General features: G+C 40.6%; 3 protein-coding genes across 8 annotated transcripts; 2 read left to right on the top strand and 1 right to left on the bottom strand.

Moving 5' to 3' along the window:
- Nucleotides 1-1,460: 1,460 nt before the first annotated feature.
- On the bottom strand, nucleotides 1,461-5,739 carry LOC103984125 (large ribosomal subunit protein uL10). The gene is made up of 5 exons (XM_009401558.3): nucleotides 5,288-5,739; nucleotides 5,128-5,196; nucleotides 2,414-2,512; nucleotides 1,941-2,333; nucleotides 1,461-1,857 (listed from the first exon to the last, which is right to left on the bottom strand). Exons 1-5 carry the CDS (start codon nucleotides 5,543-5,545, stop codon nucleotides 1,714-1,716), a joined length of 963 nt encoding a protein of 320 aa, XP_009399833.2. The 5' UTR covers nucleotides 5,546-5,739; the 3' UTR covers nucleotides 1,461-1,713.
- A 198-nt stretch (nucleotides 5,740-5,937) lies between these two features.
- On the top strand, nucleotides 5,938-14,994 carry LOC103984124 (protein trichome birefringence-like 25). Of its 6 annotated transcripts, none has more exons than XM_065108169.1 (5): nucleotides 5,938-6,254; nucleotides 8,185-9,178; nucleotides 11,248-11,322; nucleotides 11,926-12,203; nucleotides 13,872-14,994. In XM_065108169.1, the coding sequence occupies exons 2-5, from the start codon at nucleotides 9,046-9,048 to the stop codon at nucleotides 14,646-14,648; spliced, it is 1,263 nt and encodes a 420-aa protein (XP_064964241.1). In that variant the 5' UTR covers nucleotides 5,938-6,254; nucleotides 8,185-9,045; the 3' UTR covers nucleotides 14,649-14,994. The 6 variants fall into 6 exon arrangements, with proteins under 6 accessions (XP_064964241.1, XP_064964238.1, XP_064964239.1 ...); XM_065108166.1 differs by having other exon boundaries at nucleotides 8,085-9,178; XM_065108167.1 differs by having other exon boundaries at nucleotides 5,938-8,486; nucleotides 8,559-9,178.
- Nucleotides 14,995-18,385: 3,391 nt separating this feature from the next.
- On the top strand, nucleotides 18,386-19,731 carry LOC103984378 (transcription factor SPEECHLESS-like). Its single transcript, XM_009401859.3, has 3 exons — nucleotides 18,386-18,736; nucleotides 18,819-19,337; nucleotides 19,592-19,731. The coding sequence occupies exons 1-3, from the start codon at nucleotides 18,386-18,388 to the stop codon at nucleotides 19,655-19,657; spliced, it is 936 nt and encodes a 311-aa protein (XP_009400134.2). The 3' UTR covers nucleotides 19,658-19,731.
- The last annotated feature ends 476 nt before the right edge of the window (nucleotides 19,732-20,207 follow it).

Below are 20,207 nucleotides of genomic sequence, written 5' to 3'. Positions count from 1 at the left end.
AGGAGAACAGTCTCAGAAGCCAAAACCAGCAAAAGACAACGTCCAAATTGCATCGCAGACTACTCGAGCAAAAAAGAACAACCATTTCAACCTTCTCTTACATTCATGTTCCTAATAAGACCATCATCAACTCGATGCTCAGAAGAGCTTGTAGGGAGATGATGCATCCAAGGGGTGGATGAGATAGGTGAGCACCAAGGCAACCAGCATCAGCAGGTAAGCTATCCCTTGGTCAATTGATACTCCTGCAGAAATACCCAAAACAGGCACATGAACATATAAGAAACAAAACAAATGCATGTGTTAAAAGAATGACAACGAGGGAGCTGGCAATCTTTCTCCATGGTTGAGACTTCTACTTAGTAATTCTGAATGCTATCAGAGGATCTTTCCTAATATATTGCTAACCCTACAAAGAACATGGAAGAAGTTGTATCATAAATGCCAAACTAAAGAAGAAAAAAGATTTGGGAGATCATTTTATGAGACAAAAGAGGGATGTTTTCAAGAAAACGTAACCGTAGCCGACCAAAATTAGCCGAGGATTTGTTCCCCCTTAAATTTCTGTATTTACTTGGGAAATATGGAGCAGATCTGGATGAGATTGCAGCAAAAGCGAAGCATGAAGGTTCATGGAAAAACGAAGGTTCCAACCATTTTCCATCAGATTCTCGTAGTCCTCACGAAAAGATTGCAGCTTTGACACATAGTGAATCCCAACAATCGTCGAGCATATAGAATTAGAAGATCTTTCGCACAAAATAGGAAGCGGAATGGCGAAGGGTCGCAAAATGCGGATAAACAACGTCTTTCCTACAAAAAGGGACGAATCTGGGGAGAGAAAAAGAGAATGTAGAGGGACGCAGAGAAGGATCGAGGGAAGAGGGGCTGACCGTCGCTGGCGGGCGCCGGCGCCGGAGCCTGGGCCCGGACGGAGGGCATCAGTGCGATGCCGAAGGCGAGGACCACAACGGCAGCCGTCAGACCAAGAGGAACCCGACCCATTACCCTCAACACTCGACCACCACACGGTAAACCTCGCGTCCCCCTTATCTCTGGAGGCTTAGGAAAGACGGACGAGAAACGCAAGAAGCAGCCGAGCGCCCTCTCGACGGCAAAAGCCTCCCCTTTTCCTCCCTCTTTCCCTCCTGTCTCCCGTCTCCTCGTTCTTCTCGAGCTCCTCTCTTTGCTCTGTCGAGAACAACGGATTACCAATTTACCTATATATATATATATATATATATATATATATATAGAGAGAGAGAGAGAGAGAGAGAGAGAGAGAGAGAGGCGTGTTGGGACCCATCTGTGAACAGGATAGGTAGAAAACGCTCAGCTAGACTGGACCCCACGGCTCACCGGCTCGTCAAGCCACCAACCACAAAAGAATGGCATATACATATAAACACACAGACAAAGAAAGATCGAGCAGATTACACTACGAAGCAACATCCGATAACTTGGACGAACCATTTGCAGGCATTTCTAATTGCAAAAACTGGAGTTCTATTTCCACAAAAATAAAACAATGAAGCGCATTGTCTAAAATCTAAATAAGAAAACAGATGACACTTGATATAAGAAACACACGGTAGAACACGACGGCTATAACTCCACTTGAACTAGGAATTTCTTGGTAGAACTAAGGATTATAAAAGCAAAATAAAGTTTGAACGATAAATTTGGTAGCATTTCTTTAGCTAGGTATAACTCCTAATCGAACAAGCTAAAGCCCATATCGTCATCGGACTCCTCGGCTGGCTCCTCTTTCTTCTCTTCTGCAGGTGCTGCAGCAGGAGCGGCGGCTGCAGCCTCTTCAGTAACAGGAGCAGCAGCAACAGCAAACTTGCTTGGATCCTGCACCAATTACGGATTTAGTATCCTATAGATTTATAAGAGGAAGTGTGAAGAAGACCTATAGCTGGGAATATGAAATCTACCTTTAGGTACTCCTTAATTTTTTCTGCCTGTGGGAAGGTGTACTCTGTTGCAATTGCAACTGCAACCACGTTCTTGTATGCATTGATGAACATGTGAGGAGCTGCTGCAAGGGTCGGGTAAGAAACAGCCAAAGACAACGAAGTAACCATGGAGACACCAGCGGCAAACTTCTCGATGAGGTCATCCTCTGTGAGATCCAGCACCTCGGGACTAAAGACAGATCCACTGTCATAGACGGACAGAATAATCAGGCCATAAGAAAAAGGCCGTATCCCAAGCTTTGCAAGGAGAGCAGCCTCTGATGAACCCACTTTTTCTCCCTTCTTAATCAGCTCGACAGGAGTAATGATTTCGACAGTACCCTTGTTAATCTTGGTTGGAATATTGAGTACCTGAGAGAAAGCAAAAGGGGTTTCAAAATTAACCCACCAACAATATTTTGTGTGAAGTACAAAAGATATATGTAACTCACCTGAAAGAAGGATGTCTGCGAAGGGTCCAATCCGGTGTTCCCAGGGGGGACAACAACATCAATGGGAGCAACAAGACCAACACGTGCAGGAGCTCCGACCTGAACATACAGGAAAAGAGAAAAAATAAATGCTACATGAAATTTGATGGACCAAGTGAAGACTACCACTCCTCAACCAGCCATCCAACAGGAACAGCAGTACTTTAAAGCTAAAAATGTCGGCAGAAAGGAACACAGAGAAACTCTATTTACATCGGCTTAAAAGATGATACCATCTACCAGCGAAAACAGATGTTTAATAAGGACAGACCATGTAGAAGTCTTGCTGATTTGGTAGAACAAAAATATGATATTATGTTGTTGCAATAGATGTTTTCTGCATAGACTTCGCAGATAAGAATCTTGTTTCAACTTTCCAAAATTCTTTTCCCAGTAGTTAAAACCACTCTCAATTCTATGATAGAATGCATAAATAAGGAATGCAAGTACAATATCAAGACCTCATTAGTAACAAAAGGATCTTCAAACCCATTATAAGTGTTGTAGGTGAAAGAAATCATCACAATATAAAAACTGTGTAATATTTTACATGCAATTGCAAAAGAGTTGATCAATTTTGTTAGTCACAATATAAAAACCCATGCTAGCTCAACCAAGAGTTTCTTGCTTCACAATGCAAATAAATATGACCTGCAAGCAGGGTTTTTAATACCATTCCGTACTGTACGATACGGGCAATTCGTACTGGTCCGTCAACTGATCGGCACATGGACTGCTCGCTACTGAGCGATATCAAGTATTTGGTATGGCGAGACAAGGAAGAAGAGGGCATTCAAAGAAGACGAAAAAGCATCGAAGAAAAGGGAAAAACATCAAGAAAGAGGACCGCGGAGTCACCATTGCCCATTGCACTGTCACCAGCGTCTCGATGAACTTGAGCCAGTCGAACCTTGGCGTGAACTTGTCTTCCACACCCTTTCTCGATCTCGATCCAAGAGGTAACGACAAAGAGAGTCGTACCATTTTAGAGGGGCCGGAGGCACGGGGATCAGGAGCGGCGATAGCGAGAGCAACGGAAGAGGCGACACAAGGAAGGCGACGAAGACCCTAGCCTTCTTCATCTTCGAACGATCTCCTTAGTCCACTGTTGCTGCACGGAGAACATTTCAATGCCGTCTTTCTTCTCCCCACCTCCTTGACGTCAAAGGCCGCAACCAAGGCGACAAGAAAAAGAAGGACAAGGCGATGACAATGAGGCTAAAATTGATTTTTATTTATTTTTTTAGCATACAGTTCGATGTGCCCCGGCGTACCGATCGATACCCCATACCCTACCGCCCTGAGCAAAGCTCGGTACACGGGCACGATACAAGATTAAAAATCTTGCTCGCAAGAAAATAAAGATTACACTTGCAAAAATCTTGATCACAAATTTAGACCAATATATTTTTAAAGGCGTTCTACTACATTCCATCATATATATTATTCAACATATTATGCTACTATAAGTAAAGCACGTTAGATAAGAAAGAACCATCCAGTGAAGGTGCTTTATAATGAATAAAGTTACTATTCACAAACAGACACAAGAATCCTACGATTTAGAGTACATGCCCCAAGGGTCCAACACCAGAAGAAACAATATTTAACCTATTTTAAAAGATTTTACAAAGAATATTTGACTGAATGTGTTCCAATAAATCCTTCAAAACAAGAGGTCCATACCTCTCAATATTTGAAGTTTACAATCAAGCTTTCTGACAAGTATCCAACTAGCTAAATACATCCAAATATGCAAATACATTAGATGTAACCTTTGTCCAGCATAATTAGGTTTTTTTCAAAGGAAAAAAGCTACATTAACTTAGATAACGGGTACACACTGCGCTCTGGAGGCCAGCACACAAAAAACTGTAAAAAGCAGGGACATACCCCCCTCTAAATGAAAGAATAACAATTTGACCTAGCATAGGCTGCTAGCCAATTTGCACATCTATTGCCCTCCCTAAACATATGGAAGAGCCTAAGAAGAGTAAATTCAGTCAATATTATGTCCAGCATAACTAGGTTGACCCAGATCTCTCTATACAATTTCCAATTAACAAAAACAAATGAGTATTATATCAATTAACCACACTTGCTTCCTTAAAAAAGCCAAAAAATGGAAAATTCAGTCTTAAAAGTGAACCAAGTCCAGTTCAAGTCAAAATGATGCAAATGATACCAAAGAATTTCAAATACCTGATAAACATATTGATGTCTCCGGTATGACTTACTAAAGGGTTTTTTTTCCTTCTAATCATATCATAGATGGAGTTGAAGGCTAGCTCAAAATTGACTGAGATTTTGTATCTGAGTGACTATAGGATTTCGAAAGTATCCACAACCTTGTAAATGTACAGGCATGCAATGCTCAGTGAAAGTATAAATCTACAAGACTTCAGCAATCTACATCTGATTTCATTTGCATGTTACCGATTACAACATATGCAATTTGCAAGAAATAACGAGAACTTGATGACAATTATTAGATATGTACATGAAATGTCTTTATGCAAATAACCTACTTAACAAATTCATAATAGAATTTCAAACGACCATTTAAAAAAATAACAATTGCAATTCCTCATCTGCTATTTAAACCTAAAGATATCATTTTCAAACTTGAAACCAACTGCAAAAGAGAAAAAGATCATAGGAGAACAAAAGCACACCTGGTACTTGGCAACCTCCTCACTGACTTCCTTAAGATCTCCCTTCGTAAATATCAGCCCAACATTTCCCTGAATCAAACAATTGTTATAACAAAAGCAAACATCTATAAAGCAAGAACATTTCACCGGTGATAAATGGATAAGCGAGAGAGGAACTTACGACGAGGAGCGGGAGGAGGTTGAGGTAGTTCTTGTTGCCAGTCTTCTCAGCGTGGATCTTGATACAGCGGCGGATGAGGGTGTTCTTGCCCATGAGGACGATGGAGTCGCCGCGGAGGCCCTTGCGGATATTCTGGAGCTGGTTGGAGCCAACATTGTCAGCGACCGCGATGAGCACCTTGCTGTACTCATCCAGCAGCGAGCACAGCTTCTTGTCGTACACCACCTTCTTCTCCGCCTTCGACAGCTTCACCGTCATCTTGCTTTGCTTGTTCTATGTAACCGGAACCAAAAAGGATCTCCTTTTGAGGGCCAAGACGAGGCTATGAGGCGTCGTCAAGGCGGACGGGGCCGGGCGAGCCCTGTCTCTTTAACCTCTAAAGATGGAGAAGAGACGAGAGTGGAGGAGGCGGAGATAAAGGAGAGCACGGGCTGTGAAAGAAACCCTATGTGCTTCCCGTCTCTTATACGGAGGGGATGAGCGATGGAGGCGAGAAACGAGGCAGTGGACGGTCGAGATCGATCAGATTGGGTTGCCCGGTCCGCCTTGGCAAACGGTCCATGTCCGCTCCATAGGTTCACGGCCCAAATTTGAAGACAGCGCCAGTAATCCAATCGACGCTACCAATTCAGTTACGATGCTTGCAACGATCCGGTGTCTGCGACCCTCTACGAACCAATTGCATCCCGTACCCGTCTCTTCGTTGGACGTGCCTACCATCGGTATGTGGCTCCCGCAAGGGACTCATGCTTCCCGCAATCACAAGCCAGGTAAGATTGCTGGTAAGTGAAAAATACTTCTCTCTTCTCGACACGCGAATGATTTGTATCGTAGACTGAACACCACAATTGTTTCTGAGATCAAACGTCTACTTCAGTCCCATCAAGGCGACGATGTGAGTAGCGTATGCTAGAAAGAAGTGGACGGTTCATGCCTTTGATATGTTCGATGGAATGCGTCAAAGGATGTGAGTAGTAGAAGACTTAGCACCTTCAGTTCACTACCCTTTTTTCATACATGCATGAGTTTGGCTATACTTGCTGCGCGTCTTCATAAGCAGTCCAAATGACCTGTCATTGCATGAGTTTGCATGTGTGTTCCAAAAGTCTGCTTAAGTGATGACTTTAAGGGCAGCAGTTGGTGCCAGCAGATCATCTAATGGAGATTTCAATTCTCCTGTATGCTGAGGATGTCATGATGGGGAGTAATTGTACTTCATTTGTTCCCTGCGGTCACTTTGTATCTTTTAAAAGGTTCTTTCCTATTACCTCACTTGTAATTTTTCTTGGGAAGCTTCAACTTTGATAAATACAGATCAAAGTCAGCTCCTAGAGTTACCATCCTTTTGTGTTTATGTTATTCTCTACATCTTTTGTTTGTTGAAACTTCTCCCAAGTTATGCTAATGGGAGTGTAGCTCTCTAATTCATGACAAACCTCTATTCGCAAAGGATGCCATCTGACCCACTCTATCATGTTTACTACTTAAACTGTTCTCAACAGAACATGATGTCTCTCAGATATACATTGTTGTATCCATGTTTACAGCCTTCTAGTTTCATTCATTGGGCATCTCCTAGGATTATTGAGTCAGCCCATCAATGCAACTTCCTGAAACCTGATATCTAAGAGACTTCTAAGCTCTTCTTCTAATGTGCAGTTTTTGATTGTCTGCCATGTTACTCCCATATTCCTGTAGATTCACAGTATTCAGCATGCAGGTGCTTGTAGTGAATTTTGTTTTGTGAAGTCTTTTGTTTGGACAAATCTCGATTGAAATGGGTTTAGCCTTTAGGTAATATTTTTTTTGTGTCATTGGGTTACTTTTTTGGAGTGTATTCCTTTAATGCATCTTTTTTTTTCATTATTATGTTACATTATATTATTATCTACTTTGTTCGAGAGATTCTAGGGATGAGAGATCTTGCACATGTGCAGGTCTCACATGTTTAGGAGTTAGAACATCTTGATTACTCGAATTCAGAATATTAAAAAGTGAACAATTCATTGGATCTCTTTCAACCAATATTCTTATTTAATAAGTTGACTAAATCTTAAATAAATGTGGGTTTGGATTTCAGATGACTGTTTATTTTGATATGCAGATTGACCGTGCTTGCATTTTGCTTGGGTTTCAAGCTTTTTCTAAAATTTACTATTAATTCAGGGCTAGCTACTCTAATCTGATAACGTGAAATTTGAAGATGTTCTTCGTACTAAAGATTCTGTAAAGGTACTTGATTGACATTTAAAGATCTGATGATTGTAAGGGTAGGTCCAAGATGTTACTGCTTTTCTAGATGAGCACATGAAATAGTCCATTTGTTGGATTGACATAGTTCTTGTCTCACCAACCTGAAGACACTTCTATGGCACTTGGATTTTAACTTGGTTGACGTTGAAATCAAATAGACATTGTGCATCATTATCACAGAACTGTAACTATCAGCTTTCTTTTCTGCTTTGGGTCCATTGATCTAAATTGCCAGCTAACAGGTTGTGGAATAGGCTGCCTTTTCTGATTGAGGTAAGGATGGGGCCTCTTGTTCTTTACTTTCTCTTTGATGTGTTCCGTCTCTTTTTCTCATCAAGTATTATGCCCTTCCATTTCATGAGGTTTGACAAGTATAAACTGCATGATAAGTGTCATGGAGTTAGTTTCACTAATTACAGCTTAATTATTTTTTTATCTGATGTTTTAGACCAAGAGTGAGAATCACAAACTGAAATAATTATTTTATGGCTGCTTGGTGATTAAGTTAAATAAGACTTTGTGTTTGTTTGATCATTCTTTGTAGGCATGCTAGTTTTCCTGCCATATATTCTTACTGCAGGATCTCATTTCTATTGCTGCTGCTGTAACCTTGAGCTTTTGGTTAAATTTCTGATGGAAACTAGGCATCCATTTCTGCTCTTCTAAAGGGATTGGAGGTCTTGGTGCCTTAGCATCAGAGACAATTTCTTGGCTGATAAGATAGGAAAAACAGTGAACCACATGACTGCTAAATTCTCCAAATTAGCTGGGAGGAACTACCCTGCCTACTGGAAATAGTAGAGGTTGATACACGATTGGATGGATATAGATTGCTTGTTGGCTAATAAATGCAACCCATCATTTCTCCTCTTTGGGACCAAACATTGAAGTGTGACTTCTTGGAGCAATTAAAGTGCCTTGGGGTGGTCTGAAAAAACATGAACAGGTAGATGTTAATGTTAGTACTCTTTCTGGATCTACCAATATGAGCTGAACTTTTTTCCACTGCCACCATTAGATTTTGGAAGGTACCAACTACTACAACCTTTTATTCAATGCCACAAATTTAAGCAAGTGCATTGGTAGGTCGAGTTGAAAAGTCTGAGGTAAACAATCTACCTCAGTGATTGAATCACTCTGGCTTGGTAGATACTTGCTGAAGAGGATGCTTTGGATCAAAGTAACATACATGGGGCAAGGTAAACTTGGTAAACAAGTTCATTGACTTGCAAAGAAAGATCCAACCGGAAGCTTTGTTCTTGGTAGGCTGTGTTACTTGGATGATAAGGTTACTGTGACAGATTGTTTGGACTTGAGTGTGGCAAGAGTTATTATAACTTGGAAATGGTGTGGCTTGGTTGATGAACTGGTGATGTAAGACAGATCATGTCTGTTGTAGGAAGACAAGTTTTCTGCTCCTTGCTTCTTGTTGAATCGACACAGAGGGGGGAGATGGTGAGGGAGAAGCCATTTGGCTCAACAGTGGACAGATATGGTCACATGACATGTTATTTGGGACCTTGTATGAACTGCCAAATGCCTGTGGTGAAGAACAAAGTGGAGCAGCACTGGGGGACCAAATCCACACATCAAAGTTGCAAGATTTAAAGCATCAATGTCTCAATTTGCCAGAAACAGGTACAACTACTCTCACCTTTCAATTGCTGCAGAGCAATCATATCATTATATTTTCTTTAAATATTAAGCTACAATCTTGATCAGTATTAATACATAATTGAACAAGGATTTTTTGATGCTAAGCTAATCAAGAAGTTTCTCATTCTTCGAGCTACTGTTCCATCAGTGACTCCACAACTATGTGGACTCAATCACCTTGTAGTACACACTGATTTATGTTCTTAGAAGAAACATAGTGGAACAGCATTTACATACTCCAATCATTCATACCAACAGCAAGAGACATTTATTACATTTTGTAGCAGTAAAAGGGTGATTTAATCACTGTAGTTTCTTCTTTGTTCCTTCTCTTCCTTTCCTTTTATACTTATTCTCACAAGTAGTGTCTGTTCTTCAAACCAGTGGTCCATCATTTGGCAGCCTATTTATAAATCCAAGATGATAACTTGTCCACCAATCCTCATAAAGAAAGTGGCATGGAATTGGGGAAAATTCCAATCTTTAAAAGCTTTGCATGCACGAGTAATTAATTTTGTCACAGGAATTACTCCCACTCTTTGTTTGCTGCAAGGTGATAACATTATGGATTTTAAAGAAAGAGGATAAAGGTGGTTCTTTTCCCTGTCCCACTCTGTCTCTGCAATATGATCATAAAAATGGCTCTTTTCCCAACCCCGCTCTCTCTCTCTCTCTCTCTCTCTCTCTGCTTCGTCTTGGAGTGGTGCTTTCTACAAGTTTACATCGTCACCCTCTCCCCCTTCTTTCTCTCTCTCTCCCTCTCTCTCTCTCTCTCAAATCTCTGATCTCTAATCCTCTGCTTCTCCACCTTCATTATTTCTGTACTCTTGTTTGGCGAGCGGAGAACGTAGATGGTGAAGGGGAGGATGGGGTGGGACTGGGAGCCTTGGTCGGTCCACCAGCGCAAAAGCAACCACGTCGTCGTCAAGCTTCTCGTCTTCGTGATCCTCGTGGGCCTCTCCTTTCGCCTCCTCTTCTCCCACTCCACTGACTTCCAGGCCGTGCCGGTGTCGCCCGTCCCCGTGGCGGAGATAGCGGCCTCCGCGGGTGCGGTCGTGGGCCTTGGGGACGCAAAGCCACAAACAGGTGGGCGAATCTTGTTCGCAAGATGAGTTATTTTTTGGGGTTGAGTTTTCGTGGAATGCGTAATCGAACAAAGGACGTAAAGGAGTCGTTCTTGGTGCCGTTCGCGGTGTTTCTTTAGATAGGACTTTCGAAGAACCGATCTCGGGGGGGTTTCATTTGTGTGTCGAGTGCACTGAAACAAAAAACATTTCTGCGTCTTTACAGTGGAGTGATCTGAACTTTGATAAGAAGTAAATATATTTCTTTTTTCTGGATTTTACGTTAGAGGTATGTTTTTCCTGTTGTTGGGATTTGATTTGATGAAAAAAATTGTAGAGCCAAAACTTAAGTTTTTGGTTTTCTTGAGAAAGACCTTAGTTATGTTTCCCCTGAATTATGGTAAATTATGCTAGTGGGTATGAGAAATCGAGAAGTCAGTTTATCATTTCAGGTGCTGAAAGTGAGATTGCTGTCACATCAATGTTACTGAATAATTAGAAAGGATTAGTTTAAGAGAGAAAGGAAAGGGATTTTAAGGTTTCGCAGTTGTCAAGACCAGTAAGCCATGTGATTCTTTGGAAAAAGAGGATAATTTATATGATGATATTGTCCTGACTAGTTGTTTATTGTGCAGTTTGTGTAATTAACCTAGACATTGTACTACTGTTATGGTGGTTAGATCTGAAGATCCCATCAGCATAATTTGCTTTAACATCATTACATACTAGTAAAGTGCATGCAAGAAAAGCTCAATTATTAGATCTATAAGAAAGTGAGAAAACTTAAGAGGTCAAGTTAGCGTATCTGCCCCTTGTTGATTAGCAGTTTATGAATCTGCTGGTAAAAAAAGTTATGTTTTGGAAGTTCTAGAGGTAAAATTTTACCAAAAAAATTGGCTGCTATTATAGCTTATTATGCATATTAGATTTCATTTTATTGCAGTTATCTTCTCATCTAAAATCATCAAATATCTTTGTCCATTTCAGACTTACCATCAACAGATGCAGGTGCCCCGGCTCCAAAAGCCGCCCTAGATGTTGAAGAACAAGTTTCTCAACAAGGTAGGAAGTCCAGAGCTTTCAAATATGGATATGAATGGAAAGCAAATATGAGAAAATAAATCATATCCTTTTTTTTCTTAATAGCCAAGTCAGGGACAATTTCATGTTGTTATCACTGTCAAGCAGCTAAGCTTGGTCAGGTATCTAAATAGTATTTGTGTTAATTTGGATTTGAGATAGATGTTATTTTTGGTGTTGATCCTTCATGAATAAACAATCTTTTCCAGGATCTGTAAATGTGCTTATGAATTTGGAAGCATTACAAATTAACTGCAGCTGAACTGGTATTAGATGTCATTCTGGGCAATGGGAAAAAGCAAGAAGAGGGGGGAAGGGCTAAAAATGCTAAATAACTCTTAGTATTATCTGCTTCTTGTTAAACATTATATATGGGACGTAGTAATTTTCTATGTTTAATGATATATTTTCTTGTGGCAAAGGGCCTGAAACTTGAAAGATTTGTTTACTGTTGTAGTCTGAATTCTGTGTAATGTACTTTGTATTTCCATAATAATGTTTTTGTAGCTTCTCTATTTTCTTTTGTTGTTTTCTTTGTTTTGTTAAAGTTTTTGTGCTATTGTTTGACTGGTATATGCACTACAGATAAGTGTGATCTTTTTACGGGAGAGTGGATCCCGAATCCATCAGGACCACTGTACACCAATGAGAGCTGCCGATTCATAGAACCTCCTCAAAATTGTATGAAGAATGGACGTCCTGATGTGGGATACCTTTTTTGGAGATGGAAACCACATGGTTGTCATGTACCACCCTTCAATGCCACAAAATTTTTGGAAACTATGCAGAACAGAAGTTGGGCGCTCGTTGGTGATTCAATTCTTCGCAACCATGCACAGTCATTGATTTGTCTTCTTTCTAAGGTGAATTTTATTAACAGTATCTAGTGCAACAAGTTTAAAACTTAACTTTTTCTAGTTAATTGGGCCATGTAGCATTAATTTTCTAAAACATCTTATTAGAGCAGAACTAGCTTCACCAGTGTTTTTTCCAGCATTATCAATTTAAGCACAACTGATGCTTGGCTGAATATTTTCATGGTGCCTCATTTGATTTTACCATGATTCATGTTGGAACCTGGATGACAATCACCATCCACTATAGGTCATTAAGCTGCAAACTGTGCTAACCATGTGGTGTCCTTGAATTCAGCTTCTTAACCAAGCTGACTTGCCTATGATCAGAACTAGTCTACAATGTTCTGTGCGTCTGTTGTTTTGATATATAGCATTGTCTACATCCGTGAGTATAATTTTAGTTGAACCTTATAGTTATCAACCTCATCACTTGCATCCAGTGATTATCCTATCATGTCTATAAAATTTCTCATATATTTTATTTTTCTTGTTTGTAGGATCAAGTGTTCTCCTTGTCCCTAAACTTGGGGTTAATTAATAAATTATTAGTCTGAATTTTTTCATGTTATAGTAGTCCAACTTGACTTATTTAGATGATTTTACTTTTGATCTTTTTGTGTTTTGGCATTCAGTGTGACCTCTAAGCTCTTAAACATTGACTTTCCAATAAATGTTTATTCATGCAAAGATTATCGAATATAGGATAAATGTAAACTCCAAATTGGTGTCTTAAATGTTCCAATAAGTTTGCAGTTCAGTGAACTGCATCCAGCCTTAAATGCTGGCATGAAGCGAAGTTTGTCTAATACTCCTTGGAACTCTGCATGGTAAAATTTGACAGGAGTGTGTGTTATCACTATGGTGGAATTCAAAAGCAGTTTGTGCGATTAGAACTTATAGTAATGTACCACTGTTTTGGTAAAGTATGGCCTTTGGTAATTTCAGAAAGAAAGCAATCCCTCAGTTATAATCATAATCGCTTAAAGGTACATGTCAATGCAAAAAAAATCCCTGATATATACCAGTTGTACTTTCTTGTGTTTTCTCCACTGTGACCTTGTTTCTAAATTCTTTCTCCAAGCAATGAAACCTAAAATTATGATGATAAGCCCTGTACAGTATACACTATTCGATAAGTCACTTACATTTACCAAGAAGGTTTGCAATTATGAAGATTGTAGCAGAATTGGCACCTTGAGGAGTTGGTTTACCCTCCCCTAGAAGGGTTGCAATTTCTACAAGCAGTGTCATCTCTCTTGTTCAAAAAGATTTTACATCTGATATTTGTTGTCATAGTACTTTACAAATTGGTGGATTATTCCTGGATAAACTGATACAACCCTGAAATTAGTCGGTTGTTTATAACTATGGCACCTTGAGGAGTTGTTATCCTCCCCTAGAAGGTTTGCAATTTCTACAAGCAGTGTCATCTCTCTTGTTCAAAAAGATTTTACATTGGTATCTGTTGTCATAGTACTCTACAAACTGGTGGATTATTCCTGGATAAACTGATACAACCCTGAAATTAGTCGGTTGTTTATAACTATATGTATATATTATATCTCCACACAACATTATAATTCTGTATTTTGGTTTGCTGCATCAATTGTTTCTATATGTAAGAGACATTGTTATTCCTGGTTATCATAACCGATCAACTTAACTGTATTTTAGGCCGGAGATCCTGTTGAGATCTACCATGATGACCAATACAAATCACGAAGATGGCACTTCCCCTCTCACAACTTCACTCTCTCCCTCATCTGGAGCCCGTTCCTCATCAAAGCAGAGATCTTCGAAAATGATGATGGCGAGTCGAAGTCTGAAAACCGGCTTCACATCGACACGCTTGATAAAAAGTGGACAAGTCAGTATAATAGCTTTGATTACATAGTGATATCTGGTGGCCAGTGGTTTCTGAAAACTGCAATTTATTTGGAGAATAATACAGTTGTCGGTTGCCACTATTGCCCCAAGCTGAACATATCAGAGCTCAGTCTTGAGTCTGCTTATAGCAAAATCCTTAGTTCTGTCTTCGGTTTTGTCACCACTTCCAAGCACAAGCCCGTCGTAATTTATAGGACATGGACGCCAGACCACTTCGAATATGGTGAATGGTTTAGTGGTGGCAAATGTAACAGGACCTCACCGTATAAGATCAGGGAGTTCAATGGCAAGGATGTGGACCATGTGATGCGAAAGATTGAGTTGGAGGAGTTTGGCAGGGCAGCGACAGCTGATGGTTCAGAGAATGAGGCAAATTTGAAACTCTTGGACACTTATCAGCTCTCATTGCTGCGGCCTGATGCTCATTCGGGTCCTTACAGGACATTCCATCCATTCGACAAGAATAAGAATGCAAAGGTTCAGAATGACTGTCTGCATTGGTGCTTGCCTGGTGCAATTGATACTTGGAATGAGTTAATTATGGAGCTTATAACGAACGAGTGAATCTCAGTTACAGCTTCTCCAAGGCGAAACTTTGTTTCTTCGCATCCGTCGTATGTGTCGAGATCAAATTACAGGAAAGCCAAAAGCCACAGGATTCTCAAACTGCTGCACGGAATCTGGTTCAGCTGAAGAAGATTATGATTGTATTATCGCTTGGATAACTGTAATCAGATGTAGTACCCTGTAAATTTTGATGGACGAGAATCCTGCCTAATCTTTGTTGCCATGATTCTCTGGCATTCTTTTGATATCAGAGAAGATGCCTATTTTTGTACCAAAATGCAAGAATTTGTGGCTCTCTTTTATCTTCTACATCTCAATAAATGATCACTGTGGAGGTCTACTAGCTATGGTTTCTGTCATGTTGATACCTTCACTTGGATAAAAACTGAAACACATTACTTCTTCAAACACTGCTTAGGAGCATTGATCACAGTGTGAGTTGCAGTGCTAAAATCATGATTTGGTTCCTTCCAACCACTCGAATTGCTAAAATCATGAAGCTGCAAGATTTACAATGGAAGAAATAGACCGAGTTCTATGAGGAAGTAAGCATCCTAATTGGCCATATTGCAAACTCCCATATGTTGGATTTGGCAGCCAACCTAAAATCTGAAAGAACACAAATCATTCTCAAATCTGATATGAAGTTGAATAAAATTGATTCAAAATAGAGGAAGATGTGAAGATTACACGGTTATTTCTACTAAATACCATTATGATATGATCCACTGTAATTACATGATGTCGATTCCATTTGCTTTCTCTTGTCACCTGTGACAACTCACTGCCTTTGTTCCAGAGAACAGTAGACAGACACCAGCCACGAATCAATCCCTAGAGAGGAGGAGGCCAACGGTGAGGCGCTTTTGAGAGGACGAGTCGGCGGCGTCGTGATCTTTGTTGCTTAGCTGCGGTCAGTGCACATGAAGACAGCATGCCACCTTATTTAAGGCGGCTTTCATATCATATCAGTCTCCGATTTTTGTGCCGCCTTCTCTCTCTCTCTCTCATGCCTCCTTCGTGGTGCCATTGAATGACTCCTTGGGAGCCTTCATTGAAGCCCTCGAACCGGAGGTACGTCTCAGCAAAGTGGCTATATACTGCGCTGCAGCCTTGTCACCCGTGCTTTTTTGATCTTGCGTCTCTTGTGAGTTATACGTATTTATGGTGTTACATGTGGAGGACCGCAAAATCTGGCTAGAGAGAGAGAGAGAGAGAGAGAGAGAGAGAGAGAGAGAGAGAGAGATTGCTTATAGATTTTATATGGCTAGTAGTGAAATTTCAATCAAAAGTTTCCAGATTTCGGCTTCGACCTTCCACTCTTCTGCATTACATGTTTTCATGTATTCTATATTATTTGAATGAAATATATTAGACTATTCACGTCTATTAGAAGAAAGACGGAAACATGAGAGTTGGATTTCATGTCACCTCCACAGGCCCTGAAAAGATCAGATGGACATCTTCACAGTTGTATATACTCATGCAAAATGATACCGGTGGTTGGATGTGGTAAATGAAACAGTAAATGAGGAAAGGGAGAAAACACGAAGAAAGGAATATACTGAGACCGATGACGGCTGATCACTAAATGAGAGGTGATGGATGGTTCATCCATTCAACATGGCACAGCATGTCTGTGCTCATCTTCTCCGAGCCTTCTGACAGATGATTGCTGCCTCTCATTTTATATTTTGCATTGGTCTGTCTCATATGCTTACTGTTCGATTCTGTGCCAAAAGGAAATTTAATTCCAAGGAATCACTTTATTACATGACTTTTGCATTTCATTCTCCTGCATACAAACTACATTTATGTGGGCAATGAACTCTAACATCATTCTCCTGCTTGAAAGATCCGCTTTGTTACATCAAACACCTTTTTCGATCCGAGAAACATTCTTCCAATTTGTCCATTAAGTGCTGTCATATAAAAATCATGTCACATTAACAAATTCGATCTGAGATATTGTCACAGTATGTCTCGATTTGATGGAATGACTAACTCATTAACTTCTTTAATTCTGAATAGACAAATCAGGAGCCTACCGAAACACTATCATATAAAAACCATATCATGTTAATGGTTGTTGTTATGCCAATTTTGATCTTAGTCCATTTTTAACGTAAAATTTAATTAAAAATGTTACAATCTATCTTACACTTGACTTGAGGTTCTCAGCAAAGTCCATAATTAAATCTTAGCTTATTAAACCTTAGCTTAACACGAGTGAGACATAACTTTATGTTATAAAGTGTTTTTTTTATCTCACTCGAAGGTTATCTTTTTTAACAAGTCTTTACTATGTCCCATACTTTAGGTCGATTCTGATATTAATTATCATAATCTGACTTAGGAGATAAGTAATTTGTTAACATAGTTTAGTCTGAATAATTAGCTTAAAATATTTAAATTAAAATTTATAATAATATATCCATGAAACTTTTGATATTGGATTAAATACCTTTGGATGTCAGATTAAATTAGATATTATGATTCTTATCCTACGACGAAGAAAGCATGGTATTGTTATCTTGGTGATGTTGATTGGAGAGTCAACACGATCAAGTTCGGTCCCAAAGGCAGGTGGACCGAGCAAGCAACTAAGGTGGCAGGTGGACTCTCGAGGCGTTGCTAGCTAATGGTGGCTGATTTGCGATCATCTTGAGATGCAGCTTATTTGTTGGAGGAAGTTCGGGGTCGTCCCGAGGGGCGCCTTAGTCTTGTCCAGAAGTGCTCAACATCATTCTGAGGTGCTCCTTAGATACACTTGGGCCCTACATAAGCGATCGATATTATGGGGATGTCCCGACCTGATCCCTCCGACTCTCAATTCAATATAATAAATGGAGGGATCCCTCCGACTCTCAATTCAATATAATAAATGGAGGGAGTTTAATAAAGTTCAGAAGAAGAGTTAAGATAGAGTCTTCTTGTTCTTGTTTGGCTTGGGGCTTAGTTTTATACCTAAGCGTTCGATGACGTGAGACTAACGATGTGTTAGGATATCCCTTACCCCGTTAGGAGATTATTAATGATGGTAGCTGACTAGTGCATCCTCTGAAGGACAATGTCAGAGTAGGATGCCCGTGATGATATGCTTTGCTCATGATCTTGGTTTGTCTGGCACAAATAAGGGAAGCTCTCTACATCGTTTATATGGAAGGTAGAGCAGAGAAAGTTACACCGTATCGCCTTGTCTTAATGCGTTCTTGCCTTTCCTTAACTACAGTTGAGTTGAGGTGAACGGGTGAGTCGATGACATTATTATTTTTCATATCGTACGCAGATGTTAGAAATCGAAGTCTCGAAGGAACAAAATTCTACGATGAATTCAAATGAAAATAGTATCTAGACTGAATCACCCGAAAAAAGTAGAATCATTAGATTAAAAGGGAGAATCCAGGATGAAGAAGCCTCCAGTGAAAAGACATCACTGTGTCTACTTGAAACCCCGTTAGCCAATGGCCATCTCTGGTTTTGCAGTTCGAAAAGATGGCCCCATCTTCTCCTTGATTCTTGCCCTCTCCAGTCTTTTCTGTGACTACCAACCTCCAATTTATTGCCCAAGCAGATACAGTAGCTTCCTCCTTATCATTGCTAAAGGTTTCTTTGCCATCTATCCTCTCTAACAGCTTCTCTCATGCCTACTAGAGCAACATAGCATAAGGCTCTGTGCTGCCATTGATCCCCTGGTGGTTTTGGTTCTTCGTCCAAGACCATTTCTGGATAACATGGGAGAAGACCTGACTGAAGTCTTCGGGCACGCGAAGTTGACGCAAGCGGAGTTGGTCGGAGCCACCTCGCCGGAGGATCTTTTCAGCATCTTGGAAACATTTGAGGATGCCATAAATGTGGAGCTACGTCCAGTAGGTTCTCAAGGGTTAGCTGGCCCTTTCGAGGCCGATGAGGATGATGAAGAGGCCGGCCAAGCTCGGAAGAAGCAGAAAGTGTCGAACGCTGCGGTTGCCCAAGATGGACAGCAGAAGATGTCTCACGTCACGGTGGAGCGCAACCGGCGGAAGCAGATGAACGATCACTTGTCGGTGCTGCGCTCGTTGATGCCTTGCTTCTATGTCAAAAGAGTAAAATGGATCTCATAGCTATTCTGTGTTTCTTCGGCTTTGATGCTCGTAACTTTCACATCTATGTATTTTTTGAGCTCAGGGAGATCAAGCAAGCATCATAGGAGGGGTAGTGGAGTACATCAAGGAGCTGCAGCAAGTGTTGCAGTCCCTGGAGGCCAAGAAGCAAAGGAAAGCTTACGGTGAACTGCTAAGTCCAAGGCCAGCTTCCAGCCCGAGGTCTTCTTCAACCTTGAGCCCCAGACCACCACCTCTAAGCCCTAGAATGGCTCTTCCCATCAGTCCAAGAACTCCACAACCGAGAAGCCCTTACGGACCGGGGATGCAACGCAGCTACCTCTCCCCGACACTGGTCTCCTCCCATGAATCCTCCTCTCCTATTGACAGCAGCAGCTCTGAGCTGGTAGCCAACTCCAAATCCCCGGTGGCCGATGTGGAGGTGAAGTTCTCAGGCCCAAACGTGATCCTTAGAACTGTGTCGCATCGCATCCCTGGGCAAGCTCTGAAGATAGTTGCAGCTCTCGAGGCCCTCGCGCTCGAGATACTCCATGTCAGAATCACCACCGCCGATGACACCATGCTCAACTCATTCACCATCAAGGTCCATCTCTCACGCAGTTCTTGGCAGCTGATGCATGTTCCCTCTTATCCACTAAGCCATGCTCTTCTTCTGATATTCACACATCTATGAAGTTAGCTCTTTATGACCTAAGCATGGGTTTCAAGAAGCATACAGAGAGCCAGCTTTATGATGATGGTAAAAGAAGGAGATGCATGACTGCACGTTACTTCTTTCATTTTCATTGCTTTTCTTACATCGATTCATGTATCACTGATGATTATTTCTCTCTGCAGATCGGAATAGAGTGCGAGCTCAGCGCCGAGGAACTCGCACAAAAAATTCAGCAAACATTCTACTAAAGCTACAGCTGCTTCACAGCAAATCAACCATGTTTCCGACCTGGAAATAGTTGGCCACCACTCTCTCCTCTCTGAGGGCGAAAGATGTAGCAGCAAAGAGAATGGGGAAGGCGCCTAAATCAAGTCCAAGTCTGGTTAGCAAAGGACCAGCCGTAGTTTTTTACTCTTGTAGTCTGAAGATTCTCCATTTCATTCTGAACTTTTGAGTGCGATTCGATCCATTTCCTTAGTTCCATGCTGTTGATTGCTTGTTCCACATGACCCGAATGTATTGGCTTCCCCACACACACACGCAGCGGCAGCAGCAAAGAATCTGTAGATTGCAACCATTCAAGTTCTGCTACATGGATCCTTCTTATCACTGATCTCTGTGAGGATAATGAGTAACTGAGATGTAGTCTTTAAAGATCTCTTGATTTAAATTATTATTTTATATCCATTCAAGTTATTTATTTATATATATATATATATATATATTATAAAGTTCAATATAGTCTATTTTATACTTTCTTAATTTCTTATTCTTCTATTTGATTTTATCTTTAGCTCT

The sequence above is a fragment of the Musa acuminata genome, chromosome BXJ2-5, assembly GCF_036884655.1.
Source record: "Musa acuminata AAA Group cultivar baxijiao chromosome BXJ2-5, Cavendish_Baxijiao_AAA, whole genome shotgun sequence".
Classification (NCBI taxonomy): domain Eukaryota; kingdom Viridiplantae; phylum Streptophyta; class Magnoliopsida; order Zingiberales; family Musaceae; genus Musa; species Musa acuminata.
Note: the sequence above shows the minus strand (reverse complement) of the source record. Positions and strands in the feature narration are given on the sequence as shown.

What these genes read in the sequence shown, in the direction of transcription:
- LOC103984124 (XM_009401557.3), top strand. Translation starts at nt 10,048, where the DNA reads ATGGTGAAGGGGAGGATGGGGTGGGACTGGGAGCCTTGGTCGGTCCAC. An exon ending in GGACGCAAAGCCACAAACAG is followed by an intron (nt 10,283 to 11,247) that starts GTGGGCGAATCT and finishes TGTCCATTTCAG; the next exon opens with ACTTACCATCAACAGATGCA. An exon ending in AGAACAAGTTTCTCAACAAG is followed by an intron (nt 11,323 to 11,925) that starts GTAGGAAGTCCA and finishes TATGCACTACAG; the next exon opens with ATAAGTGTGATCTTTTTACG.
- LOC103984378 (XM_009401859.3), top strand. Translation starts at nt 18,386, where the DNA reads ATGGGAGAAGACCTGACTGAAGTCTTCGGGCACGCGAAGTTGACGCAA. An exon ending in CTTGCTTCTATGTCAAAAGA is followed by an intron (nt 18,737 to 18,818) that starts GTAAAATGGATC and finishes TTTTGAGCTCAG; the next exon opens with GGAGATCAAGCAAGCATCAT. An exon ending in TCAACTCATTCACCATCAAG is followed by an intron (nt 19,338 to 19,591) that starts GTCCATCTCTCA and finishes TTCTCTCTGCAG; the next exon opens with ATCGGAATAGAGTGCGAGCT.
- LOC103984125 (XM_009401558.3), bottom strand. Translation starts at nt 5,545, where the DNA reads ATGACGGTGAAGCTGTCGAAGGCGGAGAAGAAGGTGGTGTACGACAAG. An exon ending in ACCTCCTCCCGCTCCTCGTC is followed by an intron (nt 5,197 to 5,287) that starts GTAAGTTCCTCT and finishes TGTTTGATTCAG; the next exon opens with GGAAATGTTGGGCTGATATT. An exon ending in CGCAGACATCCTTCTTTCAG is followed by an intron (nt 2,334 to 2,413) that starts GTGAGTTACATA and finishes GCTTTCTCTCAG; the next exon opens with GTACTCAATATTCCAACCAA.